At 39.8% G+C, this 23,875-nt stretch overlaps 1 protein-coding gene across 1 annotated transcript in view; it reads right to left on the bottom strand.

Moving 5' to 3' along the window:
• Positions 1–222: 222 nt before the first annotated feature.
• The window catches only part of LOC124607325 (cholinesterase-like), a 93,684-nt gene continuing 70,031 nt past the window's right edge, over positions 223–23,875 (bottom strand). The window contains exons 8-10 of the mRNA XM_047139626.1: positions 14,291–14,420; positions 5,456–5,594; positions 223–482 (exon numbers count right to left, since the gene is read on the bottom strand). Coding sequence (XP_046995582.1) covers positions 314–482; positions 5,456–5,594; positions 14,291–14,420 — 438 coding nt within the window. The 3' untranslated portion in view covers positions 223–313. The remainder of the gene's footprint in view (positions 483–5,455; positions 5,595–14,290; positions 14,421–23,875) is intronic.

The raw sequence follows: 23,875 nt of genomic DNA on the forward strand, positions 1-23,875 counted from the left end.
TCACATTTATCTGATTCACAGGACACCCAGCACTCTATTGCAGTGCAGCAGAAAAAAGTTATTGCAACAGTGAGTTAACTACAATGCAAAAGTTATAAAATTTAGCTAAATATATGTTGTTATTTAGACAAGAACAAATCGTGTGAAGTATAATTACGTTTAGTTAAAATAAATGAAAGAAATCACAGACATAAGAATTACTTGTAGAGTAATATTTTATTTAGAGAAATTACATTTAAAATATTATATGCTACTTCCATGAGTTACTGAACGACAATTTCAGAACTTCCAAGTGACTTCCAATGTGACTCCATCAGTAGGTCCCAGGATATGGTTCTAGCGGTACGTTCTCGTTCCAGAAGTCCATGCGCTCGCCAAGCCTGTCGTGTGCGAGCGAGAAGTTGGCCTGCATCAGCAGGTAGCTGCGGCTGCTCAGGTCGTACGGCTCCCACACCACAGGGTCCGCCTCAGGGGTTGGGTTCCTGTGGAAAACGTTCCTGTGAAGCTGTGATTAAGTGTAATTTTGGCGTATTATCATCTACAATTTACTGGACACATGCCTGAAGCGATTTTGCTATACTTCTTTTTAATGTGTCATCACACATCACATGTAGACTATAAGAGAGGAAGCAAAAAGGACTTGGCCTGGACCTGAAATAGCGATTATGCAAATGATGCTATATTTCGTTTCCTGGTACCTGCTGCGTAATAACGAAAGACAAGGGTGGCATCATCAGATAGTTCCGTCCCTACGATTTCTTAAAATAGCTATGCAGTGTAACATTCATTCAAATAAATAATCTTCAGCACTGTGCTTCCCTCGTATCTGGCAGATTACAATGGGCAACAGTTTACAAATGGCGGCACTTTTCGTAACCGACATGAAGATCATTTTAGAACTGCTATATATAGATAAAAATGTTGAAAATTGCGGATTACGATATTACACAAAAGGGCATTTAAAGCTTCATGGAAAATCTAACACTATATCGGCATCAGAAGAAACAGTACAGCACGTTTTACCCAAAACTTTGGAATTAATGCAAAAGTGATCTTTCTTTTTGAACAGCTCACAAAGAGTAAAACAGTTATTGGCCACTAATAGGCAAGTCTGGTGGTGGAAATAAATAAGCATCACGTGAGGAGCCGCCTGGCTTCGGAAATTTCTGTAGGGGTAATAGGAATAACTGCAGACATTTCTGTCGATGACTGGGAACGGTGTACAGAACAGCATTACATCGGTACTTACATCATTTGCAGACTAACAACAAATAACCATTACAAGTCGTATGTTTTAGATTGTGTAGTACTTCAACGTAGCAACAGCAAATCAGTCGTGCTTATTTTTCCCTGGACTGCAGACAGGTGCTGACGTGTGTACGAGTGGATGCAAAACGGTTAGTCTATATCGACAGGCTTAGTCTACCTAGTGGTACAGTAATGACCGTGAACGAAACAACAGCGATTGTGACGTGTTTGTGGGAAGAATGTTCGACGCAGAGAACAAACAACCCACACACTAATATGTCGACATATTAAGGTACCAGATATAAAAATAGGAACTTATAATCGTACACCACCCTGTACGTAATGACGGATATTGAAAATGTTCTGTCATGAAAACCTTGTCCGAATGTTATGCAACTGATAATCCAGTATTTTCATGCCTGAAGGAACTGTTGATTAAAAGTTATGCGTGCTTATCTTCAGTATTTTCCATAAAGAAAAGAGCCATAGTGCAGATGAAGAATGGTGTGGGAATTTGATGTCCACTGGGTGTATCTAACATTGTCTCAGGAGAAGTTCGTAACAGAGTATGCCCATAGGACGTGTATGTACACTTTATGGTCTTCTGTCTGATATGGAGAAAGGTCGAGTTATCGCTATGAGGGACTTGGATTATCATACCGACAGATTGCACTGACACTTGGCTGTAGTGGAACGTATTCAGACGGACTTGTTAGATGTGGACTTACGACAACAATGTGGCAAGAACAGAGATACGACTTTATCCAGAAGGACGCCACCAGGAGAAGATCGTAGGATTATTCGACTTGCTCTAGCAAATAGAAGGATGACACCATCTGCAATCCGGGCAGTGTGCCACCACCAACAGTCCGGAACTGGTTACAGATATCCAGAGGTCTCGAGCTGCCCTGAGTTGTTTACATATGACATCACAGAATAGACAGCAGATCGAAAGACTAAACATCTTTTTCCAAACATGTTTCACAGAGGGAGGTCACGCTCTAGGGTCTACTTTAAACCGTCGCACGAACGAGAAAATGGCTGATACCGAAATAAATGACATGATAAAGAAAACCAACTGAAATCACTCGACAGCGGGAAGACCAATGGACCGGACGGAATACGAATACGAATGCGATCCCACACAGAGTACGCGGTAGAACTTGCCCCTCTTCTGGCAGCAGTGTACCGTAGGACTTTTCAAAAAGGGTCGTCGAACAGATGCTAAAAGCTTTAGGCGTTTATCTCCGAAGTCGATCAGATCTAGCTCCGAAAGGAGCGATCGTGTGAAACCAAACTCGCTATGTTCGTCCACGAGACCCACAACGCTTTAGATACGGTTCCCAGATATCTGCCATGTTCCTTGATGCTTGCGCGCTGCCACCAAATAAACAAACTACGAGTGTTCGGAATACCAGACCACCTGTCTGACTGGACTGAAACGTTTCTAGCAAACAGAACGCAGCACGTCGTTCTCAAGGGAGAGAAGTCTTCAGACGTAAAAGTGATTTTGGGCGAAGCCCAAGGGAGAGTTATAGATTCATTACTTTTCATAGTATGTATAAATGGCATAGTAGAGAACATAGACAGTTCCATGAGGCTTTTAGCTAGTGATGCTATCGTATAAAGAGACGTTGCAACGCTAGAAAACAGTAGCTAAATACAGGAAGAGCTCCAGAGGACTGACGCTTGTTGCGAGGAGTGGCAATTGATCCACAACATAAACAAATGTAGCGTATTGTGTATACATCGACAGAAAGACCCATTTTTATCTATAGCTAAGCGTATGGGACGATTTAAAGTACGACAGCCACATAAAACTAATTATTAAACATTGCTCATTAGTATGGGATCCGTATCAGATAGAATTGGCAGAGGAAACAGAGAAGATGTAAGAAGATCAGCACGTGTCGTTACAGGTTCATTTTGTAAACACGAAAGCGTCACAGGGATGATCAAGCAATTCCAGTGGTAGGCGCTACAACGGAGGCGTTGTGAATCGAGGTGTGGTTTATTATTAAAGTTCCAAGAGTATATTTTCCTCGAAAAGTTAACAAATGTATTACTTTCTCCTACGTACATCTCGCGAAAAGACCAGGAAGATAAAACTAGGAACTGTCTGAGAAACTTTAATAAAACTAGGGAAATTTGATATTCATTATTACAGGTTTCCAGCTAGAATGGGATAAATTTGTGGATAATTTTTTTTTGCTGGAAATTTACCACATTTATTCGCAACTGTAACAGGAAAGGAGGGACAAAGTGTCCTTCACCGCACATCGCACGGTGGCTTGTGTGGTATAGATGCAGATATAGATGTAGGCAGAGACTTGTATGGTTAGAGACGAGGTCCTCTCGACCACTGAATGGGAAGTACATGGACTCGAATACTAATGATACCATAGGTTTTACTTAGTAGGAGCACTGCAATGGGACCAACAGACGTGCTATTTCAAGTAGTAAGGCCAGTTTTATTAAATTCTATACAAAAATAGAAAAAGGGAGAGAATTAAGTGTGACATGTGGTAATCAGGCAATAAAAAGAATCGAAACAACACAATTTCTTGGAGTGCACTTTGACAAGAAAATGAACTGGTCTTCGCATATAATAGATCTCTGTGAGACGCTTACGTCTGCTACGTATGCTTTACAGGTTGTCACTACATGTGTTGAACGTAAAACTGCAAAAGTGGCATACTATGGCTATTTTCACTCATTCATTGAATACGGCATTATTTTTTGGGCCAACAAGCCATTAGCAAGGAAAGTGTTCATTGCCCAGAAGGGAGCCTTAAGAGTTACATGTGGATTGCGCTCAAGAGACTCATATAGGAATAGCTCTCGAAAACTTAAAATATACACAACTACATGCCAATATATTTTTTCTCTCATGTGTTTTGTGATTAAAAATGTAGAGATGTTTCAACCAAACAGTAATTATCATGAGCATAACACACGGAGGAAGAATGACATACACAACAAGAATAGAAATCTGAAACTGGTGCAAAAGAGGGTCCGCTGTACTGGAACAAAACTCTTCAGTGCTCTTCCTCCTGAAATAAAGATAGAGATTCATAACAAGAGTAAGTTTAAGAAAGCGTTAAAAATATTTCTCCGAGAAAAAGCTTTTTACAGTCTAGATGAACTTTTAAATAAATAAACTGTAAAGTTTTAGTATTATATAATACAAAATGACATAATGCTACTAAGAATGTCATTTAACTTGAGCTCTATATCCGCTTGAGCTCTGTTTTTCGGTAGTGCTTTAATGATTCTAAAAAATATGTATCTTCTCATTTCTGAATTGCTACCCAAAGAAATTACTGTATAAATTTTTATATAATTATGTACTCAAATGTTTGTATATGCTATAAGATTATCTTATTGTACTTGTAAAAAATTGATTCGTTCCACGTCCTTGTGAACCCAACACAGCTGGATCTATGGAACACGAAATAAAATGAAATGAAATCAAATGGAAGTAGCTACAGCGGTTACAGCAAGCCGACGTTTACGTCCAGCAGTGCCAATGACGCCATTTGCAGGGGATGGCACAGTGGACAGTTGACAGCTCATCGTCAACGGCGTCATTTCACCATTTTTACTTCTACCACATAAGTTGCCCTTAAAAGATCTTTGAAGAGCAATTGTTTGGCTGTATAATTAAAAGATTTCAGCACGTACAACCAAGTGACCTCTACATACTAAACAACGGAATCTCCTGCCGCAGGGAATATGAAAAGAAAAACATATTTAGGCATAGCGAAAAAAACACAGTTTGCAACACAACCATTGCTTATCATGTTCTACAAAATCCTAATAAAACTGGGATCCGTTTCAGGTCCTTACTATCGGTTTCCAGCAAAATCGGAACAAATATTTTGCTGGAAACACGATTTTTTACGTGTTAATAATGTTACTTACTGGGAAGGTCTGCTGAGGTAAAACGTCTTTATCTCTCATACTTCACCACAGTAGTAAGAAAGACAGAATAGGTGATTTATTTTCTACATATTGTGGTATTTGTTTGATAAATATAATATTATGCACTGAATATAGAACGTGATATACTACTAATCACTGAAACAACTTCAATCTCTTGAAGAATTACTTGAACACACGCTAATGGACATTTGGATTTCTCTAAGCTCTCCTGTGAGCTGCTCTGTTAGCATTACTTGGTTTTAGTAACTACAAGGACTCATACCCGTATTTTACGAAGTTGGTCCACAGGCGCAGCATATTCCTCCGTACTTGATCCTCTTCGGATTGTGGGTCCAAGTTATAATTAGTGTCACCATTATAACGGAGGAAGAGGAATCCTTGTTCTCCTTCGTGTTCAACACCTGTAATAGAGATGTGTTCCGGTCAACACATTATGTTTGCTCATAGCACTGAATGATGGGTTGCACAAGTAGATTAAACAACTGCACAGAATAACCGATGGCGTAAGACTAAGGTCCTTCATTCATTTAAGAAAAGTGAAAACTGTCGCCTTTTGTTTTGTTCTTCAGTTTTATTATCCGATTACCGGTTTCCAATCGCTAAACGATTTATTATCAGATGGCACACACGCACTAGAAGGAGAGAGAGAGAGAGAGAGAGTTGAGTAGTTGTGCCAATTTGGAAGAGAGAGAGAGAATGGGCGAAGGGAGATCTGCAGCAGTGTGGAAGTCGTGTAGCTATGGCAAGATGTACAAAGAAACGTTTAAGCACTTTGCGGCCAGAATGCATTTCATGAGATCAATTTCGTTGCTTTACTTACAGTTATTAGTGTCCGTTGGTTGGTTGTTGGTGCACACAGTATTGTCGAAAACATAATGAATGTTATCCAGTGACATTAATTTTACTGCACATCACACACTTAACCACAGGTAAATGCTCCACATGCTTTACAAAACCTAAATAAAAGTAGAAGTACAGCTAAAGTTATGTCAAAGAGTATGTGGTCGCGACAGTAAGTATGTATCTATTTCTCTGTAGCAAAAATAAAAGTTATAGTCAGTTATATAAAGTTGTCATGTGACATTTATAAAATCCATTAAACAATAAGTTTCAAAGATAATGCATTTACAATTTTAGCAATAAAAATTCATTTGACGTTTCTTTTTTCTTTTATTTTACGAAGATTGATAACATTTATGAAGTAAATAATAAACATCTCAGAATTGCTATTTTTTATAAATAATGAAAACAGCGTGGTATGTGGGAGGAGGAGATTGTGTGTGTGCACACGTGCACACACGCACTAGAAGGAGAGGGAGAGAGAGAGAGAGTTGAGTAGTTGTGCCAATTTGGAAGAGAGAGAGAGGGAATGGGCGAAGGGAGATCTTTTTAGTTATTTAGTTTTTAAAGTTAGTGATTCTCTGAAATTTTGGAAAAATGGGTTATTTGCTAAGTCTGTTTGTTCATTTAAGATGGGCTAATTTTCTTTTTGGGTGAAAATCTCTAATTGCATCAGGAGGTCCTTTTTCATTACTTTCTCTATAATGTGTAGGATATTGAGAACTGTATTGATGTTTGTAATTGAAAGACTGTTTTGTGCTAGGTGGGCTGCAAAACTACATATACTTTAATTTTTTAAACACAGTGCATCTGTGTGTTTTTTGTATCGAATTTCAGAGTTTCGTCCTGTTTGTCCTATGTAATGGCAGGAGCACCTGCCGCAGGTTAATTTATGTATAACAGATTTGTGAGATGTGGCCTGGCTGTTTTACTGTTATTAACTTCTTTTGTACTTTGTTGATTGAGTAGTAACTTGCTTTTACATTCTGTGGTTAAAACAGTTTTGCAATTCTGAATGAGATGTTACCAAGGAATGGCATGGAGATACATTTAGTTTAGTCTGCTATTGAGGGCTGTGTTTTTGTTGCTGTTCAGTTAGTTTTGATCTTTTAATCTAATTTGTCAATTATGGATGGGTCATAATTACTGCTGTGGGCTGTTGTACTTAAAATGTTTAATTCTTTGGTTTTTACATCAGGTTCAGCATGAATTTTGTTTACATGATTCAGTGCTGATCTAAAAAATTCTAATTTGTGTTGATTTTGGTAGTATACTGTGTTATTTATAATGACAGCTACATTAATGATTTAGAAATCAATTTTTTCGAAGCAAACAAAATTGAAAATGAGAGGGTCATTTATTATAAATGATATGTTGATAAAGCATTGACACTGTACAATGGGACAACCACTGAAGCAGAATGCTTAGCTGAGAAACTTAATAATATACATCCTGAAATACAATATACAGCTGAACATCAAGCACACATCATGCCACCCAAAACAACAAAATTAGCATTTTTAGATCAGTACTCAACCGAATAAAAAAATTCATGATGAACCTGATGTAAAAACCAAGAATTAAATATTTTAAAGACAACAGCCCACAACAGTAATTATGACCCATCCATAATTGACAAATTAGATGAAAAGATAAAACCAACTGAACAGCATCAACAACACAGCCCTCAGTAGCAGAAGAAACTAAATATATCTTCATGCCATTCCTTGGCAACATCTCATACCGCCTTGAAAAACTGTTTTAATCACAAAATGTCAAAACAAGTTAGCACACAATCAAAAAATTTCAAAAAAGATAATAAAACTAAACAACCAGACTACTTCTCAAAAATCTGGTATATATAAATAAATCTGTGACAGGTTGTCCTGCTGCTACTACATAGGACAAACAGGACGAAATAAACACAGATGCACTACGTTTAAAATATTCAAATAAATTTAATTTTGTAGCCAATCTAGCACAAAACATTCAATTACAAACATCAAAGCAAATCTCCATATCCCACAAATTCTAGATAAAGTAATAAAAACGGACCACCCATAACAATTAGAAATTTTCGCCCATAACGAAAATTCACCCCACACCGTCTTACATGAACAAGCAGACTTAGCAAATAACACTTTTTTCAAAATTTCAAAGAATAATTACACCTGAAAAACTAAATAACTAAAAAAAACTCTCTTCCACATCTGCTTGTCTACACACACACACACACAGACACACACAATATACTCCCGCATACCACTGCTTTTTTATTATTTATAATGAAATAGTAATGCTGAGATGTTTATTATTTATTTCAGGAGTGTTAGCAATCTTCGTTAAACAAAAGATCCAACTGTACATAAGTGGAAGCCCCAAGAACATTGCTGACGTAGTAGCGAGAATGAACGCAGATCTTTGCTCTGTTTCTCGATGGGCACAGAACCTAGGTCTGAAACTAAACCCCAAGCAATTCCACGTCATACTTATATCTCATCCAAAGTTAATCAGCCGGTATTTTCGCTAAACAGTCCCTCAAATACTCCTCAATGGTACCCAACTACCATACCAAAAAACAGTAAAATACCTTGGAATAATCTTGGATGAACACCTAAACTGGGAAAAACAAACAGTCACAGCTTGCCGGAAATCGCTATTCCCAGCCCATGTTAAACAAAAATTAGTCCAAACACTAGTCTTGCCTAATCTTTACTACTGTGATGTAGTTCAACACGGCACAAATAGTGAAAATTCGAGATGCCTCGAGCTAGTGATGAATGCCTGCGTTAGATACGTGTGCAATATACGGTTGTATGATCATATCAGTCCTTCATACTCCCAGCTAGGTTGGATACGCCAACATAACGCACCCGATCTCCACACGATGTGCCTACTTCATCGATTTCTTAGCTACTGGTGCCCCCAATGCTTATCTTCTCACATTAAACACCTATCATCATTCCACAACCGCAACACCAGATCGGCTACGTCTAGCATCTTGGCTGTACCTTTACATAACACAAAATCTTTCTCCGTGTCATTCTCCATCTCAGCCATACGACTATGGAACGCGCTCCCCTGTGATCTGCGTCTTATCCAGAACCACTCAACATTCAAGAGGGAACTCAAAACTTACATATTAGGGACGGTATAGCCACCATTGTTGTGTCCTTCTGATCTCTTTCTTTCTCCTCTCCATCATAGCTTCGAATTTTACCATCCTACTTCTCTTCCTCTAACCTATCTACCTCTTCTATATCTCTTTCACCCCATTCTATCGTCTTATGTCTTTGCTCGATGAGAATAACTCACAAGCTGCAATAATATAACGATAACATTCCCATCTAGCAATAGGACTGACATTCATAAAAGAAAAATATGTTTACTTTCATATACATAGTCATAACTATTATTATTGTTATTATTATTATTAATTGTTATAATTATTTTTGATTGTTATAATTAACATTGTACTACTGTTATAATCTCTATTTTTTTCTTTAACATTAATACTGTATAACATGTTATATGTCCATGGTATTCTGTAGAAACTGAAATTTGTTCAATCTGAGTATGCCTGGTTAGGTGTAAGGGAGGGCCTGAAGGCCCTAATCTTGCCAGGTAAAATAAATGCATAAATAAATAAATAAATAAAAATATAAATGATACATCAAAAGAAATTTCATTGCTAAAATTGTAGATGTAATATCTTCTAAACTAATCCTTCAAGAGATTTTATAAATATCACATTACAACTTTAACATATAACTACATCTTATTTTTGCTATAGAGAAATAGATACATTCTTACTGTCATCACTGTGTAATGCAAGAGCAGAATAAAGAGTCTCTCTGCCCTAAGACAAACTTCTTGACATAACTTTAGCTGTACTCCTTCGATTATTTACATTTTATGAAGCATGTGGAACGTGTTACCTGTGGCTAAGTGTGTGATGTGCAGTAAAACTAACGTCACTAGAAAACATTCATTATGTTTTTTACGATACTGTGAGCATCAACAACCAACCAACGGATACTAATAACTGTACGTAAAGCAACAAAACTGATCTCATGAAGTGAATAATGCTCGCCACACTCAGTGGTTACATGTTTCGTTTATACCTCTTGCCACAGCTACACGACGTCCAGAGTGCTGCAACAGTCAGTAAATATGTACCATCTGATGATAAATCGCTAGGCAGTTCGAAACCAGTAATGAGATAATAAAATTGACGAATAAATCAAAAGGCGAATGGTTGCAGTAATTTCAAGAAACCATTATTCTTCACAGTCACAGTGACCCTCATCCATAATGGATAAAAGTTTTGATAAGACCTTCTTACGAAACAAGTCTTACTTCATTCACAGTCTTTGTTGTACACTCACTACCAAGAATCAGCAGTACACTTACTAAGTTAAGGGAACCCAGTCATCATGGTCCGTAGTTTTTAATAGTATTTTGAAATTTAATAGCTCAAAAACTTTAATAGATATTGGACTGAAACTCTAACCAGATAATTTGTACATTGTGACCTCTGACTGAAAAAAATTAAAACTATGGAATACATAGTGGCGTAAATACTGATATTTATAGTATCTATTGAATTTCGTGTAACTTTACACTGTACTTCTTAGCTAGTCACGATAAAAGGGCAAAACAAATGTTATGGTTTTAATGATTAAATTATTGAAACAGCAAACGAGGAATCCCATTTTTCATGCTAGTCTTTCATGGTTTTTATTCTGCTTGTTAATCCATCATTAAAACATATTATTGCGTCCACTTCACCAATCTAAAGAGGTGAGATGCCAACAGAAAGAGTTTTTAGCAAGCATTCTCAAATCAACTATTGAAGCTTCCAATCGGAATCTTTGTTTTTCCCCGTAAACATTTTGCTAGGAGTTCAGAATCTGAATGATCTTTATAGATAGGCTTTAGTTCTGTCATAAAAATTTCTGAAATGATGTGTGCCTGTGTGCGTTTTTGTCCATTTGCTTGACATCTATCGTACTTGTACCATGAAGTGTTTCCTTTTGGGCAGAGGCCATGCTGTGTATGCTCGTAGTTGCCCAAATTGCTTTTCTCATCTCACTGACATTTTCGCTGTTTCTTCTGACGGCTAGGCCATAGTATTCTGTGATGTTTCTATTTCTGATTTGGTGAGTGTGCCTTTGTACCATCTGCTTTGTCATTAGTGAGGGGTTTTTTTTTCCTGGCATCTCTTTGCAGTTTCCTAAGTCTTGCCCCCATTCTCTTCCGCACATGTCCTATATACTAATTTTTGTTTCACTCTAGGGTTTAGCAGCCACAATACTACTAAAGTTTTTACAGACATCATCACCAAGTTGGTGAGTGTATCACATACCCTGTCTAGCAATGACCTACTAAAAATAGAGACTGCGTCCTTGCTTCCCATACCACTACTGAAACCTTCAAAGTTTTTGTCACATTTGCGTACATTTACCTTACTGGTACAACTTTGGCAGTGTTCTATCGGACATTCATAGTCTAACACCTTTCCTGCATCTACAGAAGCAACTGTGACAGTTCCATTCAGTGATGTACATCCTCTCTTCTGCCAGGAACCGTCCAATGCAGCAATAATATCAGAAGATTGACAAATATCTATAGTTTCTTTTGTGGCCCTCTGCACAGATGCTTCACTGTCTTCTGTTAGGGCGTTGTGCAAATGTTTACAACAGCTCTCAAATTTGACAGCAGTAGGAGTTCCATCGTACCACAGAACATCTCGTCTGCTTTTCTTCTCTTTCCAATACACCTCATGGCTTAAGCATTGCGAATTTTCACTGTACTATTTTGCATGTTTCAGGAGATGTTATTGTACATTTCGTTACTTTATAGACTTGACATAACAGTAATATTTTGCTGGTTCGGCCACATCTCTTACGTTTTCACTAAACGTAAGGGATATTCATTATTATAGTATTTACATTGAGCGGCAGACAAAAGCAATTCTGAAATCTTTCACTTACTAATTCAAATGTAACCGCTACTTTCACTGTTTACAACACCAGCATCTTGTTCATTTTCGGTAAGATGTTTCAATTCGCCTTTTGAAGCACTGCTGACGAAGTTTTATTCCTAACCTCATTTCACTCCAGCGTAACAGTTTCTTCATTTTTACGGTTTCCAACAACAATCTTGGAACTATTACCATAAAATTTACGACTGAAATCAAACATCTGCGTTTCTGTCATTGTAAAATGTAAAATAGCTGACATTTGAAGTCACAACAATAAGTTTATAAGACGACTGCTTGTGGAAAACGTAAGTAAACTGAAGTAAACTACTTCTATAGACAGAAAGATCGATTGCAGTAAATCCCTGCCCATATTACTGTCGATATGTTCCTCAAGGTTATTACACAAATGAGTTACTATGGAAATAGCTGCGTAAAAATTAAATAACCAGACATTATAGAAAAGGTTTTGTGTTTGACAGTAACGTAACAGCTAAGCACTCACGGGTCGCATCTATTTTAGAAAGGCACTTAAACACGGAAATGATGAGGTACTATAAATGGAGTTTGATGATGATGATGATGATAAAGTCCCATACTCCTTGATAGAGAGTAGGGGGAAGACGCGCACCGCCATACTAGGCAAGGTCCTAGTGGAAGTGGTTTTCCATTGCCTTCCTCCAACCGTAATGGGGATGAATGATGATGATGAAGACGACACAACAACACCCAGTCATCTAGAGGCACGTCAAAATCCCTGACCCCGCCAGGAATCGAACCCGGGACCCCGTGCTCGGAAACCGAGAACGCTACCGCGAGACCACGAGCTGCGGAGAAGTATATATTTTTAACATCAGGAAGAATCACAGAATTTTATTAAATAAAAAAATTGATGTTGGGCACTCGCGACCTCCAGGACCCCTTAATGTGTGATTTAAATATTACACAAAATTCAAGTACAACCTTTGACGAAAAGGACAACTGTGTTTACCGTATAAGCACATTGGACACCGCAGTATTTTGTATACAGTACCATTTCGATAAAGAGTGATGCTCAAGCTGTAGCTTTCTTTCAGCAGCCAGCCGGAGTGGCCGAGCGGTTCTAGGCGCTACAGTCTGGAACCGCGCGACCGCTACGGTCGCAGGTTGGAATACTGCCTTTGGCATGGATATGTGTGATGTCCTTAGGTTAAATAGGTTTAAGTAGTTCTAAGTTCTAGGGGACTGATGACCTCAGAAGTTAAGTCCCATAGTGCTCAGAGCCATTTGAACCATTTACTTTTCTTTCAGCAAAGCTACCCATTCATACCATTGAGGCTAGATACCCACTGGATTTGACTCCCAACATATTTTCTTTGTGTCGTTTCTCTGTGGGAAACACGATATAATCTAAACAGACGCAGTTATACTAAGGACGTAAACATCAGCAGTTCTTCCACGGAATTGGTGCTGGTAAATCTTTCGCATGTCCGTTTGTGTACTGCATCCTGTCCCTTCTTCTTGTGCTTTCTATACATTCCTTTCCACGCTGATTCTGCAGACAACCTCCTCATTCCTCCCCTAATCGGTCCACCTAATTTTCAGTATTCTTCTGTAGCACCAAATACTGATGTGCTCCAAACACAGGTTCTTAGAAATTTCTTCCTCAAATGGAGGCCTATGTTTGATACTAGTAGATTTCTCTTGGGCAAGGATGCTCATTTCGACAGTGATTGCTATTTTCTATGTCCTCACAACTCACAGTCAAATCCATTCCATAGCCTACCGCTGCGCCAAAATGTGTCGTAACATGATGACCTTCGTCCGAAGTGTCGCAACTGTAGTACTGATGTTGGCAAAACTATCCATTATTGGATATTACGATTCTAAGCCTAATATTGTCGTCATGTGAAATTTTCCCAGAGTAAATCTAAAAATAAGTAGTAATAGAACCAAGACAAGACTTTTCTTGTCCAGCGTGTTTGGAATTATGTAAATAAAGACGCGGAGCATCAGCAACTATAGGGAAGAATTTCAGAAATAATAGCACTTTTATTACAGACATGATCAAGTGTGGCTGCGACAGGCATCAAGAGTCCATCCAGATGCGAGATGGAGCAGACTTGCGTTGCTTGAAACAGCCAGACTTGATAATGCCCTGGGAAGCCAAAACTGTTCACGGCTAAAATAAATGTGCAACTTTTTCAATTGGTGCAGAATTTTCTTTTTATAGAAAAAACAAGAGAAGAATGGCGCGAAATGCAGTTTCGCAAAACGATCTCCGCTTTAACTTACCCCATTCGTTCTTGGGTACGTTCACCCCGCGATAGTCGAACTCGTAGTAGTAGACTGTCAGATCAGTAACTTCCACTATTCTTCTGACGAGTGCGTCGGTGGGGTTGAAGAAACTCATGTCTTGACTAAGCTGGAAAAAAATTGAGACAAATGTGTTACAACAGAGTTCGCTGGTACATTTATCATAGTTTAAGAGGTCCAAAGGTATGTGATTTTCTCAAGGCGTGTCCAGCTCAAAAATTAAAGAAGACACCGCCCCACCGAAAATGATATAAGGAGATTCGACAGGCACGGTCGCACGTCAGACACTATTAAGCACTAAATATCACTGACTTCGTCTGAAAAAATTCGCGGAAATTGTGGTTCAATTGATTCATTAATGGAGCAATGATAGCTGAAACCTCTAACACAAATTCTGATCGAGTCTTGGCGAAGATTTCAACGTTGATGTTAATCTCGTTCACAACCTAAACGTTGCTACTTTGTGATCACAAGTAGAAAATTCAAAGCATTCCGAAATTTGTGACATCGACCAAGAACTTTTGTCAATGGTTTTTCATTAAAATATTTTTTCACCTATAACTTTGCCTTACTCTAGTATATCTTTGCTACATATTCCACCGTATATCTTTGCTACAACTTCCGTATTTATGATACTCGTATTATTCCTGCTACCTATGTATCTTGTTAACAGACATAAATAGGAGGTAGCTGAGTGCTGATGCTGGGATACATTTTCACCTCTGATAGTCGCCGCCAAACGAAAATGCGGTTGTAATCACCAACAAATGGTTTAACGTCCTGGACTGAATCCCACAGTTATCCGAGAAAATATCTCTCGCTCCAGATGGTGTAGCGTCCATCAATGGGTCATTAAGCTTAGAAGCGACCTCTGTGCTATTCGAAAGCTGTAGCCATCATGGAGGCACTGGGTGTTGACCTTCCCCTTACCTTTCACTTTCCGTTCTCCCTCACTGTCGCCAACAACAGAAACACGGCGTAAGCGCCCATCCAGAGTAAGATGTTCCGCTGTTTCCCTGAATCGCTACAGGTGAAGGCCGTAGCCTTTTTTCGCAAATGGTCGTCTTCAATGACGACCTGCCCCTAACCTACCCAATTATGGTAGGACTATACGCCGGCGTCTGACGGCGGCACATGTTCACAAACGAGTACTATCCAAAGAATTTTTTCCAAATGAGACTACTCAGCGCTAACAGGGCACAGGATTCTCATAGATTTCCGATCAAATTTGAGATTGCATACTTTGCGACTTAGCATCTTTTCCCGAGAATCTCACACTTAACGAATACTTCTACATGACTGGCAAATAATACATGTCGTTCCTGATTGTAAAAAAAGTAAGGAGTACGGCTTAATGAATAACAAATCAATATCCGTAACTAAAGCCAAGTGATTCTTCTGATCTTTAGTGAGTTGGGTTAATGTACAGCAAACCCTCACTGACTCAGTGCTGGAGACGAACAGCCAGTGAGCAGCAGCGGCAGTGTAGCGAGTTGCCACATACCATCACTATTTTCAGTTGACACAACATCATCTACAGCAAGCTTTTTCCGTCCTACGAATATAACGTGTGTTACATAACTTATAGGTATTATAGTCTATTTCTGTATTGGTGGTCACAAACATAAGGTATGGAAAGGTTCATGCCTTTCAGCGTCACATTTCCGAACTATAACGTTAAATTCGTCAATTATTTGGACTTTCGAGACACAAGGTGCGGATTTGAAGTTTTGCACGTAGATAAAACAATATGCGAAAAAATTGTCCTCAACGTCGAGACTGAATCGTTGGATTATTTTAGGAATTATTATGTGTCTTATATTACTATCAGGCGAACAACAGCAGTCGACATAATACATGTTTACTGAATGTAAGTGAACACTAGCTGGCTAACGCTGTGCTGCTAAGAACGGACTGTTAAAAAGTTCACAGAAGCAAAGTCTTAGTCGCTTTATTTTATGCAAGAGAATTCAGACTATGTGATCGTTATTTCTGAAGTTGTGCTTGTTGTATTCGTCGTGGTATTGTACTTCCAAATTAGATTCGTCTAAAAGTGTCGGTACAACGAGACGGCGCTCTTTATTTAAAATTTTCACTTAAACGCCGAGCCGAAGATGCTGGCTCCTCGTGGTTAATTGTGTTACAGCAGTTTCCACTTGCTTAGATATGAAGGAACAGGGATTCCGCTCAGTAGTCAGGTACTGACATGAAAAGCACAAACTGTTAGCGACATTAAAATTCATTATCATTGGAATATAAAATGGCATTAGTTCTTAATCTACACTCCATAGTATCCAGAACAATGTCTTCACGATTTGGTCGGGAAGACACCTACCGGCATGTGTAGATCTACTTTTTTTTTTTTTTTTTTTTTTTTTTGAGTCATCATTCTTCTGACTGCTTTGATGCGGCCCGCCACGGTTTCCTGTCCGGTGCCAACCTCTTCATCTCAGAGTAACATTTGCAACCTACGTCCTCAATTGTTTGCTGGACGTATTCCATTCTCTGTCTTCCCTTACAATTTTTACCCACTACAGCTCCCTCTAGCACCATAGAAGTCATTCCCTGGTGTCTTAACAGATGTTCTATCATTCTGTCCTTCTCCTTTTCAGTGTTTTCTACATATTCCTTTCCTCTCCTATTCTGGACAGAACCTCCTCATTCCTTACCTTATAAGTCCACCTACTTTTCAACATTCGTTTGTAGCACCCACAACTCATATGCTTCGATTCTCCTCTGTTCCGGTTTTCCCAAAGTCTGTGCTCAAAACGTACGTTCTTAGACATTTCTTCCTCAAATTAAGACTTATGTTTGATACTGGTACACATCTCTTAGACAGGAAAACCCTTCTTGCCAATGATAGTCTGCTTTTGATGTCCCCCTCGCTCTATCTATCATCGGTTAGTTTGCTGCCTTTTTAGCAGAATTCATTAACTTTATCTACTTCGTGACCATCAATCCTGATGTTAAGTTTCTCACTGTTTTCATTTCTGCTACTTCTCATTACTTTCGTTTTTCTTCGATTTACTATCACTCCATATTCTGTACTCATTAAATTGTCCATTCCGTTCAGCAGATCATGTAATTCTTTTTCACTTTCACTCAGGATAGCAATGTCATCAGTGAATCGTATCATTGATATCCTTTCACCATCGGTTTTAATCCCATTTCTGAACCCTTCTTTTATTTCCATCACTGCTTCTTCGTTGTACAGATTAAGCAGTAGGGACGAAAAACTATATCCCTACCTTAAGACCTTTTTCATCCGAGCCATTGGTTCTTGGTAGTTTTCTCTAATTATTCCCTCTTGACTCGTGTGCATATTTTATATTACCCGTCTCTCCCTGTAGCGTACCCCTATTTTTCTCAGAATTTCGAACACCTTGCACCATTTTACATTGCCGAACGCTTTTTCCAGATCGACAAATCCTAAGAACGTGTCTTGATTTTTCTTTAGTCTTGCTTCCATTATTAACTGCAACGTCAGAATTGCCTCACTGCTGCCTTTACTTTTCCTAATGTCAAACTGATCGTCATCCAACACGTCCTCAATTTTCTTTTCCTATGAACGCCATATGACTCGGGTGCTGACACTAGCATAAGCGAAGAAATGTACACTGGAGTATCAAAAGTCATGGGATACCTCCCGATATCGGGTCGGACCTCCTTCTGCCAGACGTGGTGCAGCAACTCGACGTGGCACGCACTCAGCGAACCGTTGGAAGCCCCTTGAAGAGATACCGAACCACGCTGCCTCTACAAGGGTCAACAACTGCGAAAGTGTTGCTGGTCTAGGATTTTGTGCACAAAATGATCTCTCGATTATGTTCCAAAAAAGTCCGATGGGATTCATGTCAGCGATTTGGGTGGCCAAATCATTCGATCGAATTGTCCAGAATGTTCTTCAAGCCAGTCCTGAACAATTTTGGCACGCTGACATGGTGAAGTGTCATCTATAAAAATTCCGTTGTTGTTTGGGAAAATAACGTCCATGAATGGCTACAAATGATCTCCAACTAGCCGAACGTAACCGTTTCCAGTCAATAATCGGTTCGGTTGGACCAGAGGACGCAGACGATTCCATGTGAACACATTATAAAACCACAACCAACTTGCACAGTGCCTTGCCGACTCCTTGGGTTCATGGCTTCCTGTGGTCTGCACCACACTCGAACCCTACCATCAGCCTAGTGCAACTTAAATCGAGACATCTGGGTTTTCCAGTCGTCTAAGCTACAACCGATATACACTACTGGCCATTAAAATTGCTACACCACGAAGATGACGTGCTACAGACGCGAAATTTAATCGACAGGAAGAAGATGCTGTGATATGCAAATGATTAGCTTTTCAGAGCATTCACACAAGGTTGGCGCCGGTGGCGACACCTACAATGTGTTCACATGAGGAAAGTTTCTAACCGATCTCTCATACACAAACAGCAGTTGACCGGCGTTGCCTTGTGAAACGTTGTTGTGATGCCTCAGGTATGGGAGAGAAATGCGTATCATCATGTTTCCGACGTTGATAAAGGTCGGATTGTAGTATATCGCGATTGTGGTTTATCGTACCGCGACATTGCTGCTCCCGTTGGTCGAGATCCAATGACTGTTACCAGAGTATGGAAACGGTGGGTTCTGGAGGGTAATACGAAACGCCGTGCTGGATACCAACGGCCTCGTATCACTAGCAGCCGAGATGAAAGGCATCTTATCCTCAACGCAGTAACGGATCGTGCTACCACGTTTCGATCCCTGAGCCAACAGATGGGAACGTTTGCAAAACGACAACCATCTGCACGAACAGTTCGACGACGTTTGCAGCAGCATGGACTATCAGCTCGGAGACCATGGCTGCTGTTACCCTTGACGCTGCATCACAGACAGAAGCCCCTGCGATGGTGTACTCAACAACGAACCTGGGTGCACGAATGGCAAAAAGTCATTTTTTTCGGATGAACCCAGGTTCTGTTTACAGCTTCATGATGGTGGCATCTGTGTTTGGTGACATCGCGGTGAACGCACATTGGAAGCGTGTATTCGTCGTCGCCATACTGGCGTATCACCCGGCGTGATGGTATGGGGTGGCATTGGTTACACGTCTCGGTCACCTCTTGTTCGCATTGACGGCATTTTGAACAGTGGACGTTACATTTCAGATGTGTTACGACCCGTGGCTCTACCCTTCACTCGGTCCCTGCGAAACCCTACATTTCAGCAGGATAATGCACGACTGCATGTTGCAGATCCTGTACGGGCCTTTCTGGATTCAGAAAGTGTTCGACTTCTGCCCTGGCCAGCACATTCTCCAGATCTCTCACCAATTGAAAATGTCTGGTCAATGGTGACCGAGCAACTGGCTGGTCACAATACGCCAGTCACTACTCTTGATGAACTGTGGTATCGTGTTGAAGCTGCATGGGCAGCTGTACCTGTACACGCCATCCAATCTCTGTATCAGGCGTATCAAGGCCTTTATTATGGCCAGAGGTGGTTGTTCTGGGTACTGATTTCTCAGAATCTATGCACCCAAATTGCGTGAAAATGTCCGTTCTAGTATAATATATCTGTCCAATGAATACCCGTTTATCATCTGCATTTATTCTTGGTGTAGCAATTTTAATGGCCAGTAGTGCAATCAAGAGACCAGGAGGGTCGCTGAAGACGATGTTGTGCTGTTAGCCAGTTTCGTTGCACTGTTCTGATGGACACGTTCGTCTAACTCCCACATTGATTTCTACAGTTATTTCACGCAATGTTGCTTGTTTGTTAGTACTGACGATTATACGAAAACATTGCTGTTCTCGGTCGTTAATTGAAGGCTGTCGACCGCTGCATTGTCCGTGGTGAGAGGTAATGCTTGAAAGTTGGCATTCTCGGCACATTTTTTACACTTGTATCTCGGTATAATAAATTCCTAACGATTTCAGAAACGGAGTGTCTTGTACGTCAAGCTCCAATTTCTATTTCGCGTTAATTCCCGTTGTGCGGCCGTTATCACGACGGGAACCTTTTTACATGAATTTTATAAGCACAAATAACAGCTCCGCCAATGCACTGCCCTTCCATACTTCGTGTACGTGATACTACAGCTAACTGTAGATGTGTATATCGTTGTAACGAGTATCCCTGCACACAATTTTTGTCCTTTTTAGGCTTCCGTTTCTATCACGTAAGTCATTACTGATGCCTTAACGGACGTTCTGACAACCCGTGGCTTCTTTTTGTTTGTGTTTTCCAAATGGTTCAAATGGCTCTGAGCACCATGGGACTTAACATCTATGGTCATCAGTCCCCTAGAACTTAGAACTACTTAAACCTAAGTAGCCTAAGGACATCACACACATCCATGCCCGAGGCAGGATTCGAACCTGCGACCGTAACGGTCGCGCGGTTCCAGACTGTAGTGCCTAGAACCGCCCTGCCACCCGGCCGGCTATTAAGGTTGTCACTAATTTCATTTTCGCAGTTCCTTAATACCTTCCGCCTTACGGTCTTCTGTCTTCCATTGTTATTGTTACTTATGGTTTTCTTGCATTCTGTATACGTTTAACTGTAGCATTTCTATTTTTGTCTTCTATTCCCAGTTTTATCATTGGTTTCTTGAACCAGCTGATTTTTAGTCATCTTTCACTACCATGTATACGTGTCTTTCTGAATATTTCAGACGTTTAGCAGTACTTAATGCTGTCGACCACTTTTCTAGTTCAATACATCCTAAGGATTTCTCTCCGTTTTTCTATATCTTGCTTACACTGTCAAACACAGTGTTCTGAACTGTTCCTCTTGTACCTTGACTGTTCATAAAATCAAACTGCTCATCATCCAGAAGTACTCAATCTGAATTTCCTTCCTTTTGTATATTATTCCAGGCAATAACTTGGAAACACGAGATGCCACGATGACTGTGCAATAGCTCTGGCGTGTATGGGCCCTCATCTTCGGGATTGTTTAAAAGACAGTCTTCCGAATGTTGAGTGGTATCTCACAAGGACCTCACGCATCAAGATGATTTTAGATATTACGCCGAAGCGTTACCTCTCTCTTCTGTCATGTTTCATCGCAGGCCTTCCAACGCTGCACCAAATCCCAATTTTTTACTCTCTATGTCCTCCAAATTGACATCCCTTCAATTTCTCTTCCATCACATTATGAGACAGATTCTTACCCTCGTAGAAGGTTCTAATTCTTATACACTCTTATACACTCTGTCAACTGTGGAATCCCATTCACACTCTAATTTCGATGCTTTTGCTTCAAAAAGTTCCAAAGTTATTTCGACTTTTGTATGTGCTAAATGTGTATTTCTTGTTAAACATTTCATTCTCAGTTTCTATGCAGTTTTCCATGTATACTGTAAGCCATACCGAGCCAAGAAGATTATTCATGGTAACTTTGAGGAAATTGCAAGGAAAGCGTTTCTGAAGAAGAGAAATTTTTTAACATCGAGTATAGATTTAAGTGTCAGGAAGTCGTTTCTGAAAGTATTTTTACGTAGTGGAGCCATGAATGGAAGTGAAACATGGACGATAAATAGTTTGGATAAGAAGAGAATAGAAGCTTTCGAAATGTGGTACTACAGAAGAATGCTGAAGATTAGATGGGTAGATCACATAACTAATGAGGAGGTACTGAATAGAATTGGGGAGAAGAGGAGTTTGTGGCACAACTTGACAAGAAGAGGGGACCGGTTGGCAGGACATGTTCTGAGGCATCAGGGAATCACAAATTTAGCATTGGAGGGCAGTGTGGAGGGTAAAAATCGTAGAGGGAGACCAAGAGATGAATACAGTAAGCAGATTCAGAAGAATGTAGGCTGCAGTAAGTACTGGGAGATGAAGAAGCTTGCACAGGATAGAGTAGCATGGAGAGCTGCATCAAACCAGTCTCAGGACTGAAGACCACAACAACAACAACAACGAGGAGTCGAAAATAGGTGTCGAAAATGGAAAGACAGACGGACCATTTCTCACCTTAAGCAATTTGTTGAGTAGTAGAGAAACGATTTTCATAGCCTAGGGTCAGGGTGCACAGAAGAGAGTTATAATGATGAATAGTATGTGGTCGACTTCCTGCTGATGTTTAAGTCGTTCAGGGAGTACTGAAAGAATTATACCAGTGACAGCATTGGGCGAAACGTTGGTTGAATGTCCCCCGATAACGATGCCCAATGTGTTACTGTTGACGTCTGAACCCAGTAACGAGATGCACTTTGTAATTACTAGTAGCCGCCAAAGAGAGCTGAGTTTATGATTTTTTGCCGACGCGATGAAGCTCTGAGGTTATGCGGATTTTTCTTATACTTGTGGCTAAACGCTCCAACAGAGAGAAGCACTTTGCGATTCTTTGAGGAAAATTAGTTCTGTAACACACAATCCCACGTAAAGGTACGTGTGTCCAAGCATTTGATAATTAATGTACGATTCGTCAGTGTGTTTTGCATATGCTTTCTCAGGGGAATTAAAAGATTTTACAGCAGTAATACCACCCATGAACGCTTGGAATTGGTGAAAGTAAAAATATAGAGGTAATATGGAGACCAGTACAGGTATGGCAAATAGATTATGTAATGAGTTTTCAATTATAATGAGCGCACTTAGAAAAAATTAGGCATTGCAAAGTCATCATATGTATGTTATGTTCGTGATCCTTGTGTGTTTCATGACAGTCCTACTAAAATGTAAATTTAAAAAACAGGATTTTTTAAGCTGCAGGAGAAAAGTAAAGAACACAGAAGGAGGGAGATGAAGATCTATCGTGAATCACTGGGAGTATTTCACTTACGTTACCAACACAGTCGTTGATTATGGGGTTTTTTAATAACTTTCAAAATATTCTTGCTCAATATGTGTACAGGAAATTCCGTCTAGTATCAACAGATAACTCAGAAATCTAACAATAAAAGTCCATGCTAATCACATTAATTGCATGTCTAATAACTGTGATTATCGATGTTGACAAACAGTTTTCTTCAGTGACCTTCGTCAATATTTTTAGATTAGTGTAAAATTATTCTTTACTCATCGGATGTTTCTGACATTGTTGTGAGGCTAAGGAGCCTGGACGTCTTCAGTTGACATTTTTAAACCGTTATGGAGCCTAAGTCATGTCTGTAGATGTCTTGCAAATTCATATTGTGTTTCAAGATCTAAAAGCCACAGTATCTGCTGGAGATTTAAAGGCATAAGAGTCACAGTACTTATTCAATTGCAAAACGTTTGTGGCCACAGAGTCGTGATTAGTACTACAATTTCAGCAGACTGATTGTAATTAGCTTTCCTTATATACATATAATTCTGATGTGTAATGGTTTTATGTGGAACTTCATTGTTGTACGTTTAATGTCGTGATGTAAACACTTCGAGGGTTCCTACGTCCAATGTGAAACTCATGATCAAACGGAAAGTCGAGGTGGGAGCCCTGTCGGGCTGACACAGCTGACTCCACTGGAAGCAAAGTGTCACTGGACACTGACTCAATGGCGGGAACAGGAGGGGTCTCCCAAAGGGCGAGCCCCAACAGCGTCAATGCCCGCTATTCCTCAGCCCAGCCGCGGCCAGCGATA

Source organism: Schistocerca americana, chromosome 3, assembly GCF_021461395.2.
Source record: "Schistocerca americana isolate TAMUIC-IGC-003095 chromosome 3, iqSchAmer2.1, whole genome shotgun sequence".
Classification (NCBI taxonomy): Eukaryota; Metazoa; Arthropoda; class Insecta; order Orthoptera; family Acrididae; genus Schistocerca; species Schistocerca americana.